The sequence below is a fragment of the Panthera onca genome, chromosome B4 (genome assembly GCF_046562875.1).
Source record: "Panthera onca isolate mPanOnc1 chromosome B4, mPanOnc1 haplotype 2, whole genome shotgun sequence".
NCBI classification, from domain to species: Eukaryota; Metazoa; Chordata; class Mammalia; order Carnivora; family Felidae; genus Panthera; species Panthera onca.
Window position 1 is genome coordinate 68354886 of NC_138345.1, and position 23249 is coordinate 68378134.

The 23249-nt window shown below is 38.6% G+C and overlaps 1 protein-coding gene and 1 long non-coding RNA gene across 2 annotated transcripts in view; both read left to right on the top strand.

Moving 5' to 3' along the window:
• The first annotated feature begins 755 nt into the window (after positions 1-755).
• Positions 756-8275, top strand: LOC132694514 (uncharacterized). The gene is made up of 3 exons (XR_009617335.3): positions 756-1060; positions 5688-5898; positions 7558-8275. It is a non-coding gene; the product is annotated as an uncharacterized LOC132694514 (long non-coding RNA).
• Positions 8276-8357: 82 nt separating this feature from the next.
• Positions 8358-23249, top strand: part of PDZRN4 (PDZ domain containing ring finger 4) — a 363093-nt gene continuing 348201 nt past the window's right edge. The window contains exons 1-3 of the mRNA XM_060657914.3: positions 8358-9097; positions 11400-11486; positions 13343-13450. Coding sequence (XP_060513897.3) covers positions 8447-9097; positions 11400-11486; positions 13343-13450 — 846 coding nt within the window. The 5' untranslated portion in view covers positions 8358-8446. The remainder of the gene's footprint in view (positions 9098-11399; positions 11487-13342; positions 13451-23249) is intronic.

Genomic DNA, 23249 nt, shown 5'->3' on the forward strand with positions numbered 1-23249 from the left:
TTGTTCTGACTTGTAAATGACTAAGATACCTTTAAAGCTTAGGACAGCTTCTGGAACATAGTAAACAGTCAGTTAATTATAATCTGTTCTTTTTCCAAAGAGGACTGTACTTTTGTTCAGATATTTATGTCAGAACCCTCTTCACCCAGGGGAGGCTGACACATCCCCTGCTCCAGGTATGGGTCCTCGCTAGTCTGAGTCAACCAGCGTAATGATATGACCTTTTCTGGTGACTGGTTCTGTAATGCTCAATCGGGCAATTATGGACAACGAGAGTCAAGAATTTGTGGGGGACGGTGGGGAGATGGATTCTGGAGAAGTTCTATGCTTGCTTTTCTGGGAAAAACTACCTCCTTGACCACTCAGCATGTATGAGGAAGCACAGAATACTGAAAGTTACTGGCAACCATCCTTCAGCCATGAGGAGAACCAGCCCTAAAGGCCAGCGAGGGTCATAAAAGGGCACAACCTGAGTCACTGAGGGCATCCTGAAGCCACTGGATGAACCAAAACCTAACCCAGCTCTAAACTCCAACCTACTTTTTATAAAATTTTTAAAATATTTATTTATTTATTTTTGAGAGAATGAGAAATGCAGTGGTAGAAGGGCAGAGAGATAGAGAGAGAGAAGGACAGAGAATCCCAAGCAGTCTCTGCAGCTGTCAGTGCAGAGCCTGACGTGGGGCTAGAACTCACCAACTGTGAGATCATGACCTATAGATTCCAACCTATTGTTTAGATCAGCATGAGTTGAATTTTTGGTGAGGTGGGCTGTTGATAATTATAGTCATGTGTCTGTAAGCAGACCATGAATAAATGTCATCCCTTTTTCTAGCTCTGAGACTTTAATGAATGGGTGAATGAACTACTTTGTTTTTTTCTGAGTTTCTTGAGGGAGAATTTAGTTGCCACAGGAAAATCAGGTTTAGTTGGAATGATAGACGCTAAAATGTTTTCCTAGGAAAGTTTGAATGTATGAGAAAGATTCCTGGAAACAGAAGAGGATTACACAGGAGTGCACTGTGAGAGCAGCTGAAAACAGGGTTAAAAAGATAAGCAAGTATGATCAAAATTTTTTTAAAAAAGAAACGAACTGAGTCAGAAAAGATTGAGGGAAAATAGTGAATCCAAAGGGCTTATAACTTGGATGGTGATTATGGATCTGATGGGAGCAAGCAACATGGAGCTAGGAGGGGGGCAAGAAGTACATGAGTGGAATTAATCAACCTCTCTATTACAATCAGAAACTTGGTGTGCAGTCGTGGGACGACTCCGCAAATGAATACTTTAATTATAACCTTAACTATGAACCAAAATTGCACATAATTTAAACTATCATATTTATTTAACATTAAAGAAACATTTGCTGAATACTACATGGTGAATACAACATTGTGTAGAAAATTGTTCTTCCTAAAAAGTACGGTTTTAGCAGAACACATATCACATAAAGGCAAATGATATCACAAAACCGGTGAGCAAGATTTGCAGCATAGATAAAAGTTTGCTCTTGGGGGTTTCAATAATCCAGATAGAAAACTCCAGAAGGAAGAAAGTGGTTTCCTTAGCTCATGTTCAAAGTTGCTTTCAGTGGTACACTCTCCTCTCTAGGCACATAACAAGAAATACATATTTATTTAATAGATGTGGTAGAATATATACAAAACAAAGACTCATTTGTGCTCTTCTCAAAACAAGATAGTGACAACTGATAACCTCTTACAAAGAAAAACATATGTTCTTCTTTCCTCAGCTTTCAAAGATAGATGATCATAAACAGAACTTAACAATGTTATACAGGCTGATAAAAAATAGAATTCTTAATATATATAGACTCATATGTTACAAAAAAGCTCAAGTATTATGATAAAAATGTGAAGAATAATCCCAGGAAGAAATACATGTGGTCAATTAACATTCAATTCCACTGGTAAACAAAGAAGTGCAAATTAAAATAACATGGTGAGATCTTTTTTTTTTTTTCTTTTTTTTGGAGGGAGAACATTCAGTGTGGTGGGGCATGTACTCACACGCTGCTCTCTGTGTAATTCGATAAAATAGTTCTGGAGTGCAATAATGAGGGCAAAAACATATATAATACTAACTATGCTTCAAGGTTCTATGTTACATTTATTAACCCAATCTCTCAACAATCCAATGAGGTAGGAGTAATTATTATTCTCCTTATTGTTATTATTTGCTTAGAATTTAAACTTGCTTCATATATTATGCTGTAGTATATGATCATATTTATTGTACTATAATTATAAATGGTTACTAAAACATTCAAAACATACTACAGATATTTTGACCGGTAATGTGTTGGCTTTCACTAAGCCACAAGTTGATTTAATGAACTCACTGTGTTCAAAATTTTGTTTAAATCTCTGGAATTTTTGAGAAACATCCAGAAGACAGTAAAATATTCATTGAAGTAAACACAAAATAAGGTTTCAACAAAAATGCATTGTGATTGATATATTAAGCCAGGACTCAAGGAATTGAGGTAATTAGTCTATCATAGAGAAAACTCTCAGTTATTTGAGATCATTTATATAGACAAAATAATCTAAAAATACAACCCCATTGGCATTTCAAGGAACAATCTATAGGGTCAATATTCTCATTCATATCAATTATTCAAAGACTTCTAATAAATATGATGCTAGAATTTTCCTCCTTGGAGAAAGGCAGAAAAGCGGTGGTAGCCTTTAAACAATGGAAATCAAACAGATGTAATTTATAGCTTCCATTCACATATCAGTTTTGATAGTACTTTTTATCCTAAAATGATTCTGTAGTAGATAGGGGGAAAACAAATTCTTACAGTACAGTATTTAACAGGGAGAGCTCTTTAAAGAGGCAGATTTTGGTTTCATCCCAGGTTCTGTCACTTTCAATTTGTGTAAACTTGGGCAAATTGTGGGGATAATAAGAGTATCTACCCAAAATGACCACTGGAGAGTTGAATGAAATTGCACATGCGACGAGCATACTGCTGTGTCTATCACAGAGTGAAGAGTTATTACATAACAGCTATTATAGTTGTTCTTGATACCTTCCTTCTTTGTTAGTGACTGTGATCCACAAAAATATAGCACAAAATCAAGCTTAATTAGATACAGGATTTAATATGCCTTCCTGTACAAAGCATCTCTCACAACAGACCTCTCACACAGGATAATGTTACCCTCAGTAATGTCTCAGGGACTTTAGAAAACCAGTCCATAGTTGATTTGGAAGTTGCCGTAATTTTTAACTTTATATCTCGCTTTAACTTGGTTTTCTTCAAAGTCTTCCTTGTGCTTTGTCTGACAATTCATTCCTACAGAGACTGTAAAATTACTGTATTTGGGGGGTACATAACAGTTTCACTCGTATTTTTCTTAAAAATGACATTTGGTACTGTCATGATAAACCTTCTAAGTCTTCATTTTGCCCAAAGATCATTAAAAAGCAAAATAATAGCAAATAACTCCTAATGGATTACATGTCAACAAACAGGGGTTATTAAGGATGGACATTGCTTTATGTTTTCTGGGTTTAACTGTGTATTTTCCCAAGAGTAAAACTCATAACCAAAAGGGTTCTTCTCTGGCTTAATGTTATCAGTTTATCTTTAAAAATCTTGTTTCAATAAGCTTTCAAATATACTTGACCCTTGAATAACATGGGTTTGAATTGCATGGGTCCACTTATATGTGCAGGACTGTAAATGTATTTTCTATTCCTTATGATTTTCTTTTTTTTTTTTTTTATTTTTTTTTTTTATTTTTTTTTTATTTATTTTTGGGACAGAGAGAGACAGAGCATGAAAGGGGGAGGGGCAGAGAGAGAGGGAGACGCAGAATCGGAAACAGGCTCCAGGCTCTGAGCCATCAGCCCAGAGCCCGACGCGGGGCTCGAACTCACGGACCGCGAGATCGTGACCTGGCTGAAGTCGGACGCTTAACCGACTGCGCCACCCAGGCGCCCCTCCTTATGATTTTCTTAATAACATTTTCTTTTCTCTAGCTTACTTATTACAAGAACACCATATATGAAATCTGTGTTAATTAACTGTTTATTTTACTGGTAAAGCTTCCTGTCAACAGTAGGCTATTAGTTAAGTTATTTGGAGTCAGGGGCACTTGGGTGGCTCAGTCGGTTGGGTGTCCAACTTTGGCTCAGGTCATGGATCTCACAGTTGGTGGGTTTGAGCCCCGCATAGGGCTCTGTGCTGACAGCTCAGAACCTGGAGCCTGCTTCAAATTCTGTGTCTCCTCCTCTCTCTGCCCCTCCCATGCTCATGCTCTGTCTCTGTCAGTCTCTTAATAATAAATAAACTTTAAAAAATTAAAAAAAAAAAAATTGATTTGGAGTCAAAAGTTACATATGGCTTTTCAACTGTATGGGGGTTGGAGCCCCTAACTCCTATGTTGTTTAAAGGTCACCTTAGCATCTTTTATGTTTTTTATCAATTTCAGAGATTTTAGGGGGTGCCTGAGTGGCTCAATCGGTTAAGCATCTGACTTTGGCTAAGGTCATGATTTCACAGTTCATAGGTTTGAGCTCCATGTGGGGCTCTGTGCTGACAGCTCAGAGCCTGGAGCCTGCTTCAGCTTCTGTGTCTCTCTCTCTTTCTGCCCCTCCCCTGCTCATGCTCTGTCTTGCTCTCTCTGAAAAATAAATAAAAACATTACTGCTTTTTAATTTCAGAATATTTAAATACTGGCAAGTTGATCTTATTATCTCATGCTTTATGAACACATTTATTTATGCTACTGCTTTCAGTTCTGATCCTACATTATGACACAAAAAAATATCATGATAAGAACAAAAATTAATGTTAACTTCGGTAACACAGATAAATGTATTCCACTGACACTATTTTGACCTGAATTAGCTGGGTATTTTTGCTTCTTCTACCAGAGTAATCTTATTTCACCTCAGCTTAAATTTAGGTCACTTTGGAAAAATGCATAGGATTAAGATTATCATACGAATTCATGAAAAATGACCAGGATTCAGGGAAAATGATATATAAATGATGAGATTTCAAGTTCTAATAATAGAAGATTTAAAAATTATTCTCATGTTAAAAGCCCCAATTTATGCTATATGAACATGTATGAAACAATAAATGATGCACAAATTTCTTTGGATTTCTTCAGAATTTCTCCAAATTTCTTCCTGATTTTATGATTCTTCGTCAAAGACATGAGACAACATGAATAAATTATGAATGAGTTTCTATAAAGTATTATCTATGAATGGGGTGCGAAAAAATGATCTCTTTCTCCTTTTTCACCTCCCTAATTACAATTTCTGAGTCTTAGAATATAGTATTTCAATATTAGATCTGTTAGCATTTGATAGTCAGTAGCTCTAAGATTCTCTATTCATCTTGGAAGTAGGGATGACTCAGAGGTAGGTTGGAACCTTGCCTCCTCTCACTGGAAACACCCAGAGGTATATTCTAGTTTCCTTATTGCTAGGAATTGGCCCAAGGAATATAGCAAGTTAATTTTTTATCTGTTTTCATGAATACATAACAGTGGATTGAAGCAAAAACTTGTTCCTACATTGAAAATATCAAGTACTGACTACTTGTAGATATTTTGAGTTATGCCATGGTCGTTGGCTTGAAGATGAACTAAGATTATTAACTGTCCTTCTCTTGTCTCTTGGTTGGCATGTATTCTCAGGTCCAGTTTGAATCAAAGGTGACAGGCCTGGTCTTGGCCCCAACTTTCAGGACAGCTAGAAGTTGGCCTTGCCCAACAAGAAAGAAGACAGTGGTCTGCCTTTCAGCTCTTCCTCATGTTGCTGTTCAGCCTGCAACTTTCACTAACCAGCGATTCTTAAAAGGAGCTATCATCAGTGAAAACAAGGATATGCCCTAGTTAATGATACAAGGTGTTAATTTGTCTCATCTGCCAAAAGACATTTAAATGTTACTCGATCTGTTTTTGCTGAAATATTTGGGCATATTTCAAACTTATTCCGAATGCTTTTTTGCTTATCTAAGCTAATTACCTCAATCCATGTACCTAGCTATCACAATTTTCCAAGATACCACAGTTTTTCTAATATATAGAATACCCTTTTATAGTCTGGGAATTGAAATCATACTGTTTGGCTCAAGCGATATCATAAATTTATCATGCACATACATTTTCAGATGGGGAGAGTCCACGAGGTTCACTTGGGTGTAACAATTCCCTTAGTGTTTGACTCCTGTAATGTTTTTCCTGGTACTTCGCTATTTTGGAAGTGCTGAAGCTTGCATTTTCTCCTGTGAAAGATTTTCCTAAGCTCCCTTCTGGCCTACTTCATTACTTGGCCTCACTTCGCATGTTCTAATTTTTAAACTTGTTATTCTCTGTGGACAGGGTTTTTGACATCCATCTTCTCTTTAATAATCAAAATGTTATACATTCTGGAATTACTCATACCATACTCTGCTCATGTTCCTTACTTTTGCTACAAGAGTTGCATGGGTGGACCAAGGACATCATATAACTATTGCTTTATTTTAGTCTTTTCAAGTAACTGCAAGTGTTATTTTCCTAATACCTCAATAAAATATTTTTGGATTCCATCTTTTTACCCTCTGTAAAAAGTTCTCACTGCCATTATGTTTATTGTGAAACAATCAATGTCAAGGCCTAGCTATAAAATCATAGCTAAAAGACATAGCTTTTACAATAACTAAAAAAAAAAAAAAAAAAAAAAAGATGAAACCGATTCCTCCTGCCCAGAATTATTTAAACAAATTCTGCAACATTCTGCTTTACATGGTCTCTACAATTTACCAAAATATGTTTACGGTGTTAATGTTAAATTATTTCTTTTTTCTTCAGGAATTTATTGTTTGCTTATTTACCTGGGAAAAGATTGGCCACAGGGGAGGTGGAAATTTGGAGCATTGTGGCAAATGCTATTATATCTGTATGTATAAAATGTGAAACACAGCCTCTTATTTTCTAAACACGTTTAAAAGCCTATCAAATATCTGGCAAGCCACTCCAGGATCCCCACTCATTATTGAACTGCTCTAATAAAATCTCATCTTTCAACCAGAAAGAAGGCTCAGAAGGTTCTCAGTAGCCTGTACAATTAGCCTTTTGCTAATTCTTCAGTGAGCGCCAAGGATTTAAAGCACAAAACCTGGAGCCTTTTTCATGTGTTTCAATGGATGCCTTTGGTGCAATACAAAAGTACACAGCTTTCAGGAAACAACACTCAGCTGGCAGTGAGGAATCATCAATGATTAATTTAGAAAGCCCATCCCTAGCATGTGGAAGTAGCTTCAGGATAATGGCAATAAGTGGTGTGTATCCAGGGGATGGGGTTGCTTTGCAGACCTAAGGTTCAGAAGGTGGTGAAAGAAGGTGAGTAAGGAGGGCTTGGGGGATCCCCTTACTGTACGTTTTTAGGAGGGCCTGGCATGCTACATACTTTGATCTTTTGCTGCCTAGTTTTGATCTAAACTGTGTACTCAGGATAAATAAGATATGATTTGTTATTTCACGGCTTTCCTTCATAATCCTTTCCTTTAATTCTCCTTTCCAGGTGCCCAGATGATCACATTCCCATTCCCACTGGTCAAATACCTGTGGAATTAGAAGATGGATGGCGTGGTGATTGAATCTGGAGTCAGGCTGCTTAGTAACAGAATCCTGGCCTCCTCACACGGTAGGAGGCCTTGAATGGCCCTGCAAGTTCTAGGAGGGAGGTGTCTTAGGGCGAGCACCTGGCCTTTCCCCCATCTTGGCTGTCAGTCATCATCCCGCCTCGCTACACTCACCTTATTTCTGGATCCTGATTTGAGAAGCCTGGCTCTTGTAGACACCTCAGAGTGACTTCCTAAGGTCGCAGCCACTTATCTGGTGATTTTGTAGTTGGCTGATATGAAAGAACAGAAGTGCATGTATTTCAAACACATTTATTGAAGAGCCACTGGATGCAGGGCGATGAGAATTCCGCGGAAAACCGACGGACAAAAATCCCGCTCCCCCGAGAGTTCACATTCTGGTGGAATTAAAAGTTGCTTCGCAACATCTGCGCTGTGCTCATTATCAGCTCTGCCTGAGGACTGCTTGAAGTTCACTGTTCAGGCAAAGGAAACACAGCTTTCCCAAGGGCCATTGTAAGCTGGCCTCAGCTCTCTGCGGACAAAATTTGAAAGAATATAAATTGCAGAGCCGCGAACGAGGCGGGGGTGGGGGTCACTGAGGTGGCGTCTATTAGCGTCAATACGGCGGAGTCAGGGGACCCTGCCAGAGCCTGAAAACTTCAAGCCAAACAAACTCAGGGATCACAACCCCCCACCCTTCTCCTCTTGCCCTCCGACTAGCCGTGGCCCCTGCCGCGGGAAAGCCGTCCCAGGGGTAGGCCGGAGGAGACCGGGGGCTTGGAGAAAGTGGACTCCGATTCGTTCCCCCTTCTCCCCCTCCCGATCATGGGCTTTGCCCTGGAGCGCTTCGCCGAAGCGGTGGACCCGGATTTCGAGTGCAAGCTGTGCGGCCAGGTGCTGGAGGAGCCCCTGTGCACGCCGTGCGGACACGTCTTCTGCGCCAGCTGCCTGCTGCCCTGGGTGGCGCGGCGGCGCCGGTGCCCGCTGCAGTGCCAGCCCCTGGCGCCGGGCAAGCTGTGCCGGGTGCTGCCTCTGCGCAGCCTCATCCACAAGCTGCGCATCCAGTGCGACTACCGCGCCCGCGGTTGCGGCCGCTCGGTCCCGCTGCACGAGCTGGCGGCGCACGTGGAGCTCTGCGACTTCAGCCCTGCCCGCCGCCGCCGGCGGGGCTGCGCCTCGGGGCCCGGCGGCCGCGGCGGCGGGGACGTGCCCGCGCGGGGGGGCTGCGCCACGGCGCCTGGGCCCGGCCGGGGCGGGGGCGCGCGCGGGGGGCCGCCGGGCGTCCGCGGCGGCAGCGGGCGGGGGCCCCGGCCGCGAGTCCTCGCCTGGAGGCGGCGCGAGAAGGCGCTGCTGGCGCAGCTCTGGGCGCTGCAGGGCGAGGTGCAGCTCTCGGCCCGCAGGTACCAGGAGAAGTTCGCCCAGTACATGGCTCACGTCCGCAACTTCGCCAGAGACCTGGGCGGCGGCCACGGCCCGGTAAGCGCAGAGGGGTCGGGCACCTGGGGCACGGTTGGGGTGGAAAGAGGACCGCTTCTTTCTGGTACTTGGGGATTCCTTTAGAAGGTGACATCCGTCCTTACCATGCAGTGGGAAGCATCCACCAGCCCTGACCCTACTCCACTGTCAGCACCTTTCGGATGGGTTTGTGTTGCATTTGAGAAGGATTTCTCCCTTCCACTTCTATTAGGATTGGAACGAGTTAAACAGATCTCAGTTCCAACTTTTCGATGGAGGAGGAATTAGGAAAACTCATTTTGCCACCCCGACCCCTCGCTCCCTATCTTTCACTTTCCTGCCCTATCCTCTCTGCTATTTGGGGGGCGGGGGGGGGGCACCTCTGGCTTGTTCCTAAAGCCAATCAGAAAAGGAAAGCCAGGAAATGAGGACTTCTCCGACCCTGCCTCCCCTCTCCCGCTGCCCCAGCATCCCTGCGGCCTTGTCAGTCGCACACCTTTAGCTCTGAATGACTTAGTTTCCCTGCCAAACTGCTCGCATCGCTTCTACTCAGTGCAGGGACTATCAGGGATGTGAGAAACCAAGAAAACCTCGAGTTGGGAGAGGGAGCAATGGGATTTCTTAGACCTGCAGAGTTTTCATTAGCCCGACCTTCCCTAAAGAATCCTTCCTTTCCTAAGTATTTCATCATTGGTGGAGTGTGTGTGTGTGTGTGTGTGTGTGTGGCTTGGGGGACCAAATCTGAGAGCAGCCACATCCATCTGCGGTCATACTAGCCCTGTGAGCCCGTGGGCAGCGGCTGTTTCCCTTCTTTGTCGAAGCTGCTGGCCCCGAACCGTGCTGGTGGACTGCCCGCTTTCAGACTGAATAAACAAGCCTGTTTGCAGCACCCCGTGTGAAGAGGCTTGTTTATAAAGCTGTTACTTCTCTTCTGGAGGACTTCTGCACAGTGTTTGACATTGTTGGTCGCTGCCATGGTGAGCAGGGATTTAGCAGGACTTGCACTCCATTCAAGGAGCTGTTTCCATTCTTCACTGTCCCAGGGAGGAGCAATACGGGATGACTCCCATTTGGGACCGCGTTGCGCCGCCTCCAATCCAGGCATGGAGTGGAGAAGCTTCTGCCCTTGAACCTAGAAAAGATAACTGAAGTGTGAGCGGCTAAAATGTTGCTGCTCTGACAAAGGGAAGCACACTGCTTCTTAAGAGACTGGATGCTATCCCTGATTCTTTCTGTATCCTATTTATATCTAGATAAATTTACAGAGTGAGAAGATCCAGAGAGAGGCCCAGGAATGGGCTGTGTTACCAGGCCATGTTTCAAGGTTGTAGGGAAGCAATGGCCGATGGAACAACAGCTAGAATCATATGACAGAAAAGTCCAAGCAACAAGTCGAGCTGTGATTCTGAGAAGTGAGGAAAAACTGCCCATGATTTGCAGACTATCAGAAGGCTTCTCTAGGAGCCTCAGAGATGTTTTCCCACTGCCAGTAGGGGCTGCTGTGTGCACTCCCTGGGAACCGCTCCTGGGACTAGGTGATGATGGTGCTTATGGAATTTTACCATTCGGAAGTAATTACCAAATATGTAATTTCGCAGGACAGTTAATAATACCCATAGCTATGAATAAACCTTACCTAATCTGGCACTATCTCACCTTGTATTTAAATTGGTCTGTATTAATGAACAGGTTGTAGATAGAATTCCTATTCGTTTTACTATTATTTGGCTGCCAGGAAAAGAAATACATACTGTTTTACCTAATACAAATTCTCTCTTTTTAAAGTTCTGCAGGAGTTATGCAAAACCAAGTAAGAATGCTATTTAAAATTAGGATTACTGTAATTAGATCCTGCATTACAGTAACAATCCAAATACCGCTATTGAAAGAATTTTATCAATAGCTCACTACTACTTAAATCCCTCAAGACTTTCCAATGTGAGATTTTTACATGAAATAATTCTGAGGTTCTTTATTATACGCTAACAAAATGAGGATACTTGTAGGGTCACCAGAAATCTGTTTTAAATTACAATGAAGTCAGAATTAGATGCTGCATTTGGATAAAAGATAGATTGATGTGTGAAAAGACAAAGTCTTCAGACATTTTTGAAAATAGCGACTTTTCTCACAAGCACGTTTCTTTTAAGTACATAGTTTCAAAGTACATTTAGGAAGAAATGTCCCAAATTCAACCATCCTTAATTTTAAGATTTTCTTCTTCTCAAATGTTCACTTATTTACATTTTTTTCAAAAGGCTTGTTGTAGCATTTATTTAATTATTTATTTATTTACCTAGTTATTTTATCCCTTTTCTTCTAGGATGAAGAACATAAACCACTCACCATTGTGTTAGAAAGAGAAAATGACACGTTGGGGTTCAATATTATAGGAGGTCGACCAAATCAGGTAACCTACCTTGTTAATGCATAACTCGCTCTTTGATTATAAAATAATAGAAGACAGCTTTCACTTGTGGATTTTGAATGAGGAAAACAAGTGATTTAATCTTTAAAATCATTGTGATCAAATATCAGATTCCTTAATGCAAATATTCCAGTACATAATTACATTTTTTGAGAGTACAAAACAAACCAAAAAACCCAACAGCTAACAAACTTGTCCCTCTTTGCTACTTTTAATAAAACTACAGTAGGTTTCTCATTTTATTTACATTGTATAGCCCCATTGGTAAACTTCTTAAGCCTATTTCATAATAATGTGTATAGGCAATTTATATTTGAAAATACTAGGCAACTGGATAGCCTGATTATACCTTCTATTTATTAAGTCAATTTGCTCAATTTTCACATGCTAACACAGACCAGGCAGTTTATTATGCATGTTGAATGAATAAACAGTTAAAATAAGTTGAAATAAGGGATCATTGTTTTCATAGGTATATAAGCAATACCATGCTAAAGAAAGATGGTTGATTAGAGATATTTTTGGCTCCCCAGATTCAAATCCTTTATTTAATTGAATGAATAATATTTTCTACATTGATGCCAATTGTTTTCAAAGTACATGACTTACAAACTTAAACCAGACACTGTAGATGCAGAGTCCTTTTATATCCTCCAAATACATCAACTCAATTTTCACTGTAACTAGAAAAAGGTGGTGAACTTTAAAAAGATGCATGTTCTTTAATTTTCTTAATAAAATGCCATGAAATTTTTGCATCTTGCATTACAGATGTTGTCTAAGGAAACTATCTTTTAGTTGTTGGCCATATGCTATGTTTAGGTCAGGATGGCAATGACATTTTTTTTTCTTATTGTTTAGTATTTCAAAAACCTAGTAACAAATGACTGCTGTGCTTCTGTTTCTAGAACAGTCCCCATTTATTATGAAAAGAAGTCTTTCATCATAGCATTTTTGTTTTCTTTGCCCCTAAGGAATATTTTTTATAAAATGCAAGTTAGGTGTTTGAGATTTAAATGACATTGGCCTTTTTTAAGAGGCTCTTCAAATTCATGTTAAGGAAGGCTAAGTAAGGAGAAATAATTTTATTTAACCTGCCATGAAGTAAATTGACATTTAAAATGATTATTACAGTATGTCAGGCATCTTACCTAGATAAGTTCTGCAATATAATTGTTTTTCCGTGACTGGCTAAAATGTCCTGTTTGTATTACACTGGTTATATGGTTGAGATTTAACTAATCATTAGGCTCATTGCACCTGGAAATGTGTAACGATTAGCCTTGAATGGGTTCCCTTGCAGTTAGAGTTGATCTTTTGGGATTTTACACTTGAGCAAGCTCCTAGTCTGCCCTGTGAATAGATACAGTGCGAGCTGTATTTCCAAATCTGTCACATCATGAGGCTAAATTATATTTTCAAAGCTGTGACCACATCTCAAACCAGTTATACAGTGAGACTGGATATGCTTTTTGTTTTCCTGTAGCCCTTTTTAATTGCTATATCTGTCTAGAAGTAAGATGTTTTATAAATAATACTTAGGAGCCAGTCAATATCACCTTGTACATACCCTTTCCTCATGGCTTTTTATGTATACCCAAAAACATGAAGTAAATGGATAATCTTGTCAGAGATGCTGGGCTCATTCATTAAAGCTGCCATCTTGATTAATGACTATTTGGTATTAAGTAAGTTAAAATTCAGTGCCAAATCCCCAGCTAAGGGAGAGAGTTGAATGTTTAGTGAGGATTGGCAATGTTACATTTACTAAATTGACTTTATCCAACTTAAGATTGTATTGGTATCTTTCTCACTGCTGACAGTTATATTTTTTATAGAATAATAAGGAAGAAACATCAAAGGAAGGCATTTACGTTTCAAAAATTTTGGAAAATGGACCTGCCGACAGAGCAGATGGCCTGGAGATTCATGACAAAATCATTGAGGTAAGACAATAATAAAATACCAATAAGAGACATGGAAGAAATATTTAGACGTTTTAAATTTCCAAACTTACTGTTTTACCTTGATGTGGTACTTATTAGAGTATATATCTATCTAGAGTTTATATCTTATCTATATCAATTGTTAGATATTGAGATAAAAGAATAAATCACTTGAAGTTTCCAAATGTGTTAATGCGTGTCTCTGCTTTAATAAGTTGCTGTTTCTGTGAACTGTGAAGAAAGTTGTGTGATTATTAAGAGATTAATTTTGTATGACCTTTCAAAAAATGATAAATCTCTACTCAAGAACATTTTTGATGAGGAAATATTAACTGTCTTTGAGCTTGTGATTAGTATGTTACAGGGAGAGTTTGGAATTGTTTATACAATACCTTTTACCATTTCTTAGTTTCACATAGTTATTTTGTTCATGTATTTTTCAATGGGGAAATTTTTTTTTTTCCTGTTGCAAAAACCTGGTGGGAACTCTTTACTTTCTCAAATGTGTGTTGTAGCGCTATTGTAATATTTGGGGTTGAGAAAGTAAATTATAGAAGTTAGTAAAATTTGGGCTGGGATAGTGGAATTTTAGGTCCTTGCCATTTACCACCAAAGTGCTTTTGAAGTTTTAACTGATTGAGATAGTAGTATTTGGTATTACCCAAAATGGTTAGCTTACCTTTTATCAGTGGAATCATTTCCAAGGTGTTAGTAAAGGCATACATAGAAATTTGGAAGGTTTATTTAACTCCACTACTTTGGAAATATTCTGTTTATTCTAGGTTATATCATCACTAGTGCTGTCTTTCTGAATGTCTATATAAACTCTCTGGATGGAGTTGGTTCTTTTTCTCTATTAAACTTTGGATAAACTTTTAGATATTCACTCATCCTTGGTGCATTAAAAAGATTGAATTTTGAGTAATTTGACTTTGGATAAGAATAAAGAATGAAGAAGATCCAATAATTTTTCTGTGTCAGGAAAGAACTCACAACATCTAGAAATGAGCTGGCTAGGTATTTTGGGGAAGAGAAAGGCGATGTCTTTGGCTGAAAAGCTGGGTTTTATCTGAAGAGGTCTTTTGTATTAAAATTCTCGTCTTCCAGTTTTGTAGCCAAGATAGTACAGACCTGCTTTCACTGATGGCTGTCCAGTTTGTCTTGAAAATTTGCCTAGTGGAAATATTTACATGCTGCGATTTGTAACGTTAGAAACTTTTTATTTCTACTCAGGTTTGTGCAATATGATTTAAAGGGCAACATAATTTAAACAACAAAAAAATTGCCCTTGTTACTTTCTGCCTTATCTATAAAGCATTTTGATTTTTCCAATTAGATGGAAATGAATGCCTGTTTGATACTCTTAGAAGGGCTAATGGAGCTGAATACATATATTCAATTAGCACACATACTCACATATATACACAGCAGAAACGTAATGGGGTTTTAAAAAACATTTTTTTCCAGCTAGGTAACAATGTTAGGTGTGCTTCATTAATGTTGCATTAAAAAGGAGAAGAATTTCTTTTTTAAATTGTGATATAGCACTTCTGTTAAAAATACATTTGTTTAAACATGAAGAAGTAATTTTATAAAAACTGTGGTTGATAAATCAAGTGCATGTAGATATCTAATACTGCTAATGTATCTCAAAATAAGCTTATTCAAATCATATAAAGAGCAAAGAGATCAACCATGTTAATCTAAATTATAATTTATAACCAGCTGCAGTATTATTATTTCACCTTGATAAGCTTAAAATTTGCCTCAATGACAGAAATTTATCAGTGCCTCTTTTATGCCAGGGTACATTGTAATAGTCTTATTTTTGTTATAGTTCTATAATTGATTCATATGAACACATTGACAGTTAAAAAATGAGTTGGATGATATACATATATTTGGAATATTGTCTATTAAATAGTGTGAAATATTTTAAAAGGAATACTATTGGAAATATATCTCATATTTAGTTTTTTAGTGATGCCATTGGCTTTTAAAGTGAATAGATATTTGTGACTTTATTTTGTGTGTGTGTATACACACACACAAGTAGCACGCTTGATCTTTTACACATATATGTGTAAAAGATCTTATAACAATTAAATTTAGACACATTTGATTCCTGTCAATTATTTTAGCTCATCTTCCGTTATGGTATCAGTCAAGTTTACACATTTTATAGTAACAGGAAACTAATATGAAATATAGGATTAATTTAAAGAGTACAGAGACAGAAAACATTTTAAAATCGACTAATTTATTTTCCATTTTTTGTGCTCAGTGATTTATGTATTGAACTAATCTGATGCAATGGTTTTTTTCAGTTTTTGAATTTGAAATGGTTATGCTGGTTGATACCTGGTGCAACAAATAAATTTGTTAGCAGTAGAATACACAGTAGTTCAGATATTATGAAACTACTCATATGAGCTAACTTCCACAATCACATGACTAAATGTTTTGAATTTAGTGATGTGACTGAAATAAATAGAAACCGTTAGATTTTTTTTTTTTTTTTACTTACAGTCATGACATACTAAAAATGTTTTGTCTAGCTAATTGGTTAAAGCACACATTACAATATGTTTATGTACTCTTACAAAATAACAAAAATTTTCTTAAAATTGTTTATTTGGAGGAAAAAGTAGATATGTTAAAGGTCTGGTTGTATTGATGCATAAAGAGATTTTAGAAATTCTAATAAAAATATTAGGTATAACAATTTACCAAAGTTTCTCAAAAGCCAACAACTCTAAAAGTATTATTTTTAAATATTCTCCATTCCACTGAAGCTGATCAAATTCAAGGATCATAAAAGAAAAAAAAAATAGTCATAAAGTAAATCCATGTCATAGCTTTCACATAGTGCAAGGAAAATTCTTTTGGACTCAGTCTCCTTGAACAATTATGTTTAGTAGTTTCTAGATGTTTACACATCCGTATTTGTTAAAATATGTATGGTGTAGATTCAAAATAGAAATCTGTTGTGATGTTGGAGTTACAGTATTGGGTGTCAGAGTATCCCCGGAGACTGAAAAGGAAGACCTTGTTAAAGGCATTTTGAAACATGGCGGAAGTTCACATAGACCAGGAATTCACCAGAGGATACTTCCAATAAAAGCATCATTTGCATGCTGTTTTACACCCTTTCGAGACTCAAAGGAGCCACAGAAAACTCTTGATACTATCAGAGGCTTGGGCACAATTCTGTAAGAGGACAGTACCGTTACCATGATTATCATCATGTTAGGATGCCTGCAGGGTGTGTGGGAGTTGAGAATCAAAGTTCACTGCTGCTGTCAGCAATTATTCCTCTGTTATTATTTCTGTGTCACTGATAGCAGGCAGTACAACCTTAACCCCAGAGTGGGAAAGTGAATAGAAGGGTGGAGGGTCATTCATGGCTCTTTGTTCCCACTTTCTTCTCCCCACCCCTCCCCCCCCCCCCCCCCCCCCAGCTCCTAGCCAATGCTGGGTGACTGGAAAGTCCACCCTTCTCTTAGCTTCTGGAGACCAGAGAGTAGGGGCGGAGTAGACTGTGAAGTCTATGGGAAGAACAGTGTGGAGCAGAAAGAGTTTTCTGTAGTGTATAAAGTCTTCTATTTATTTAGTCTGAAATAAATAGTGAAATGCAGCACCCAAGGCATTTTCATATACTTTAGAAACAGTTCTCACATTGAACAGTGTCATTATAGCACTTTCTAGAAAGTGATGAGTGTAGTACTGGCAGAAAGAACTTTACAAATGCAATGTCTCCACAAGGACTTAACTATTCCAGACTGCCAACTCCACCGTCTTTTATTTCTGTAATGGTGTATCTTTTGCATTCTCCAGCACCGTGCTGCTAGAGTAAAAATCTTTGATGATTATTGTGTTTGTGTAAGTCTCTGCACAGTTCACTTATAGGTGCTAACACAGGAGATGTAAATGCAGATGAGAGCTAAACATTCAGGAATGCTGTTGTCTCAGACTTGCAGGGTGCTTCCTCTGTGGGTGACTGATGGCACAGTGCACCTTCCTGCCTTATAAGGCAGCCATGCTAATTTGTGTATGCTTCGGAAGCATTTACAAGTTTTGTAGGTCACTTGTAAATCTGGTGGGCAATTAGTTTTTTTTGATAAATTATTATTTAATTTGAACACATCACTGAACTCTTTCATAACATATTATCATCCCACATTTTTTAAACTGTTTTTTAATTGTTCAAATAACATTGTCTGAAAGAAGAAAGAACTGAAAGCAATCGTGTTAGTGCAGGTAAAGAATTACATTGTATGAGATTTGTAATCCTGATTGAATGCTACTTAAATTGACTGCTGTTTTACCATGATATAGTTATCATTATATAATTGTATATTTTAACATATGGTGAAAAGTACTGTGTTGCAGTGGGAAAAACATGAATCCTGGAGTCAAGGAGCTCTGGCTGGAATTCCTGTCCTGCCTCTTTAAACGTGTATGAGCTCGAGCAAGCCAGTTGTACTCAGTTTCTATGCCATTCATGGTTACCATGTATACAAATTGCCCAGCACAAGGCAGGTTCTTAGAACCCACTATTATGAGCCTGATGTGTCCCTAGCTTATGCAAGTAGTTTGTTCCACAGAACACAGAGACAGTGGGTGCAGAGATATTTTCCTTTCTTGGAGAATCCAGGGCACTGTCTCCCCAATTTTTCGTCATCCCCATTTCTGTAGACACCACGGTTTGGATGAGTAAGTGTAGGAAGTTGTAACTCATACATTTTCATATATTCGTATGGACACTCAGATACAAGAGGGGCTGTGGGGAAAACTTTGTAACTATGCACTTATAATTTAATTCAGCCGTTCAACAAGTATTAATTGCCTATATGTTCCAGGCAGCATCTCTGTACTATGGAAATAAAGAGCAATAAGAACCGTTCTCTGTCCTCAAGAAGCTTGTGGTAAGGCGGTCCCATTTGCTGCCTGTACAAGGCAAAGCAGGCCTTCATGGGAAGTTGCTCCTTCAATCATTATGACCTTAAATGGACATCACCATGTGATCTTAGCAGAATGACACTGAAACGAGGATAAGCCTTGTTTTCCTGTTCTCCCAGGAGTAGTTCAATTCATTTTAAGAAAGCACAACATAGGGTTAGTAAAGTAATAGAATCTGAGAATGTAAGACAGCATTGTAGTTTCAGGAAGGGGCATGGACTTTGAACTGGGGTCTTGGCCTTGAATTTATACTGGATTGCCTTGCAGAGATTTTCAATCTTTCTTATTCTCCATTTCTTTCCCATAACTATGAGGGTAAAAATAACTAGTAACTCATATCTTCTATCTATATAATTATAGTGTTTTGCCATTCTACTGAATTTCCATTATTAATTAAGTATTGTTTTGGGGTGACTGGCTGGCTCAGTCAATGAAGCATCCAACTCGATTTTGGCTCGGGTCATGATCTCACAGTTCTTGAAATTGAGCCTCGCATCAAGCTTTGTGCTGACAGTCCAGGCCTGCTGGGGATTCTCTCTCTCCCTCTCTCCTGCTTACACTCTCTTTCTCAAAATAAATAAACTTAAAAAAATAAGTATAGTTTTATTTTAACTTACAAGGAAAAGGCTGGAAATGTCTTTTTTACACTGTCAAGCTTTAATGTGTTAAGCACTATTTATTTTAAATTTATAGGGTATGAACTAGAGTTTGATTCTTTTTAAATGCTAAACTTCTGTGTATGGAAACAGGCCCACCACACATGACTGTGCTGTTTGCACACTGTGTATTTGCACACGGTGAAAAGAAAGTCAAAAGGTCTGTGGTTCCCATTCTCCTCATCGTTCTGCACTACAAAAAACTCATCAGAGCACCTATGACCTGATTTTCTTTACGAAGGTATAATCACATACATACAATGTTGTATTAGTTTCAGGTGTACAACATGATTCAGTATTTGTGTATATTGCAAAAATCAACCCAACAAGTCTTGTTGACATTGTCACCATACATGGTTAGTTACAAAATTTTCTTTCTCTTATGATGAGAACTTCTATTCTCTTAGCAACTTTCAAGTATATAATATAGTAGTATTATCTATAGTCACCATGCAATTCATTACATCCCCACTTCTTATTTATTTTATAGTTGGAATTTTGTACCTTTTGACTCCTTTCAACCATTTTGCCCACCCATTACCCCCACCTCTGGCAAACACAAATCTGTTCCCTGTATCTATGAGCTTGTTTTATTTGTTTTTGAGAATTACACAGTATTTGTCTTGTTCTGTCTCACTCATTTCACTTGGCATAATGCCCTCAAAGTCAATCCATATCATTGTGAATGGCAGTATTTCATTTTTCATGGATGAATAATATTCCATTGTTGGTGTGCATGTGATATATATGCAATGTCTTTATCCGTTCATCCACTGAGGGACTTGGGTTATTTCTATATCTTGGCTATTGTAAAATAATGGTGCAGTGAACTTGGAGATGCAGATATGTTTTTGAGTTAGTGTTTTCATTTTCTTCAGATAAATACCCAGAAGTGGAATTGATGGATCATATAGTAGTTCTATTTTTAATTTTTTGAGGAACCTCTGTATGGTTTTCTACAGTAGCTGCAGCAGCAATTTACATTCCCATCAACAGTGCACAAAGTCTCCCCTTTCTCTACCATGTCGCCACCATGTGGTATCTCTTGTCTTTTTGATAATAGCCATTCTGACCGGTGTGAGGTGAGATCTCATTGTGGTTTTAATTTGCACTTCCCTGATGATGAGTGATATCGAGCATCTTTTCATGTACTTTTTGGCCATTTGTATGCCTTCTTTGGAAAATCTGAAAGGTCTAATTCAGATCGCCTGCTCATTTTTAGTCAGATTGTTTGTTTTGTTGTTGTTACTGAGTTGTAGGAGTTCTTAGCGTATTTTGGATATTAAGTCCTTACAGATGTATGATTTGCAAATATTTTCTCCCATTCCTTGGGTTGCCTTTCCATTTTGCTGATGGGTTCCTCTGCCATGCAGAAGCTTTTTGGTTTGCTGTAGTCCCACTTGCTCATTTTGCTTTTGTTGTTATTTTGCTGTCATGTCCAAAAAATTATTGTCAAGACTAATGTCATGGAAATTACCACCTATGTTTTCTTCTAGGAGTATTATGGTTTCAGGTCTTATGTTCCAGCTTTTAATGCACTCTCAGTTTGCCAGGTCTCATGGGCACAAACCCCATTTGTCTTCAAAGCCAAATGTTTGCAGAGTTGTCTCTGAGTGTTAAAAATTGGAGTGTCCAGTATAGGGTGCAAACGCCTCACTCCTCAGGAAGAAGCTTTGGGTTTTGCGTTTTCTCCTGATTCTAGGTCAGTGCACCAGCGTGGGAGGTAAAGATTATGGAGAGACTGTTTGTCAGCATTTCCTATTTGCTTCCATGTCATTTTCCTCTCCTTTGTTCAATGTGAAGGGGTCACTGCCAATTTTAGTTTTTTTCACAGGAAATTATTCCATATGTATCTGTAGATTCAGTGTGTCCATGAGTTCAGGATCTTTCTACATTGCCATCCTGAATCAGAACTTCCCTATAACATTAAAATAAGATCTATACTTGATGTGAAGTAAAATTTCAAAGTAGGCCATATCTCACTGACTTTTGCCCTACTTTTTCCCTCCATCATCCTGGTCCTCTGGCATCTTCTTTCTCATGGTCTTATTTCTTTGCAGCATTTGTCTTTTGCAAAGAAAATATGTTTTTGTTGTTGTTTGTTTTTTGTTTTTGTTTTGTTTTTTTAGAGAGTAAGAGAGAGTAAGTGCGCTTGTGGGGAAGAGATAAGAGAGAGAAGGGGGAGGGAGGGAGAGAGACAGAAAGAGAGAGAGAGAAAGAGAGAGAGAGAGAAAATATCTTAAGCAGGCTCCACACTGAGCATGGCCTGATGCCACAACTGTGGGATCATGACCTGAGCTGAAATCAAGAGTTGACTTCCAACCGACTCTGCAACCCAGGCACCCCTCGAAAGAATGACTGTAAATTCATTTATACCAATAGAAACTTGAATGATAAAAATTGGCCCCACTCAGGGTATGTGAACTTTACCTGGAAGTAATGCCTTAATGATTCTCATAATTTTTCCATTTTCACCTTAATGATTCTCATGCTTTTTCCATTTTCACCTTGAGCACAGTAGCTTCTTGAGTGAACTTTCCCTGGCCCAGTCTCTACCATTTGCAGTCAGTTTGCCTACTGCTGTCAGGATGGCCATTGTTTTACTCCTTTGTTTAAGGTCCTTGATTAATATTCTGTTGATAGTAGGATAAAATCCACATTTATTAGTGAAGCAAAATGGACTTTGAAAACCTTTACTTTTTAGTTTTTGCTTTTAGACCATCTACTGTTGTAGTCATATGAAACTCCTCCTCTTTCTTATTCCTTCTTTTGACCTGGTGTTCTTGCTCCTCTCCTACATCTTCTGTAGCTGGCAAGTTTCTGATATCCTCCCCTTCCTAAAGCCCTTCATAGTCCACCTGTGGACTTCCCTGTTACCAGTATGTTTCTATACCTCTTAGTTTCATAACATTTTTCATGTGCTCTCTATGTATTCATTCTTTCTCGTTCTCTTCTGACAAATGTATGGGTTTCTTTAAAAAGCTGTTTAGGATTTGGGGGAACCTGGGTGGCTCAGTCAGTTGAGCCTGAGTCCGACTTCGGCTCAGGTCATGAACTTATGTTAGTGGGTTCAAGCCCCACATCCGGCTTTGCATTGAAAATGTGGAGCCTGCTTCAGATTTTCTTTCTCCCTCGCTCTCTGCCCCTCCCCACACATACTCGCTGGCTCGCTCTCTCTCTCAAGAAGAAGCATTAAAAAATAATAAATAAAATTTAAAAAAGTAAAAAGCAGTTTAGGATTTTATTGAACTTAATAACTCCAGCATCTTTCCTGCTCTCCGCATTGTGCCTGGAAGACTGTGGGAATTCTGTTAATTTTCTTTGAATAGTAGAAGAAATGAATGGATGGATCTTGAGCTCAAAATTTCAGGCTTTATGGTCTACATGCAAAGGTTTTTCAGATGCCAGGTGGGCAGACCCTGGAGGCTATCCCTGTTACATCCTATTCCTTCTCTTTGTGTCTGTATCATAAGGTCAATCAGAAGTTGAAAGACCTACTGTTTAGGTTTAAAAATTTCTAAGAACCAGTGATAACGGACTGAAACAATTATCTTTCTCTAGACTCTTCTATCCTATAAATAAGAAAGAACCCAAGTCTCCAACAAAATGTTTCAAATTCAGTTTATATAAATGCTTGAATTGGATCTGAGGATGTATGTTTGCCTTCACCCTAACACAGATTTTTCGTTATTGAACTTGAAGAACACAGTAAAGCTGACCGTATTCACATGCTTGCCTGCAAAGCAGATTTGCAGAAAATGGCACTGGACTAAACATGGAATTACACAAAAACATGACTAACCACAGAGGAACTGAAAAGATGAAAGATGTTTTCAATGTTTCCAAGCCTTGTAAATGGTTTGGTGAAAAGATAGAAGCTTCCTAGAGCACTGGAGAGTGGCTGGGAAGACTCTTTGAAGTTCTCATGGTGAGAGCTGCTTGGAATAATTAACAGTGACCCCAGCTGTGAGGCATTCTGTGGAAGCTTAAGGAACCACTTGCTAAGCTTGTGCTTGGAACTTTTAGAGGCAAGTTTTGAAAGGTTGTGCTTTCATAGAATACATGCTGTTAGGTTTCTAGTAGATTCTTTTTTTTATTTTTTTAAAGACATGAATAAAAATTTCTCCATTCTTTTCTAAAATGTTGTTCTTTCCACTGCCTTGAGAAAGGATCACCACCTG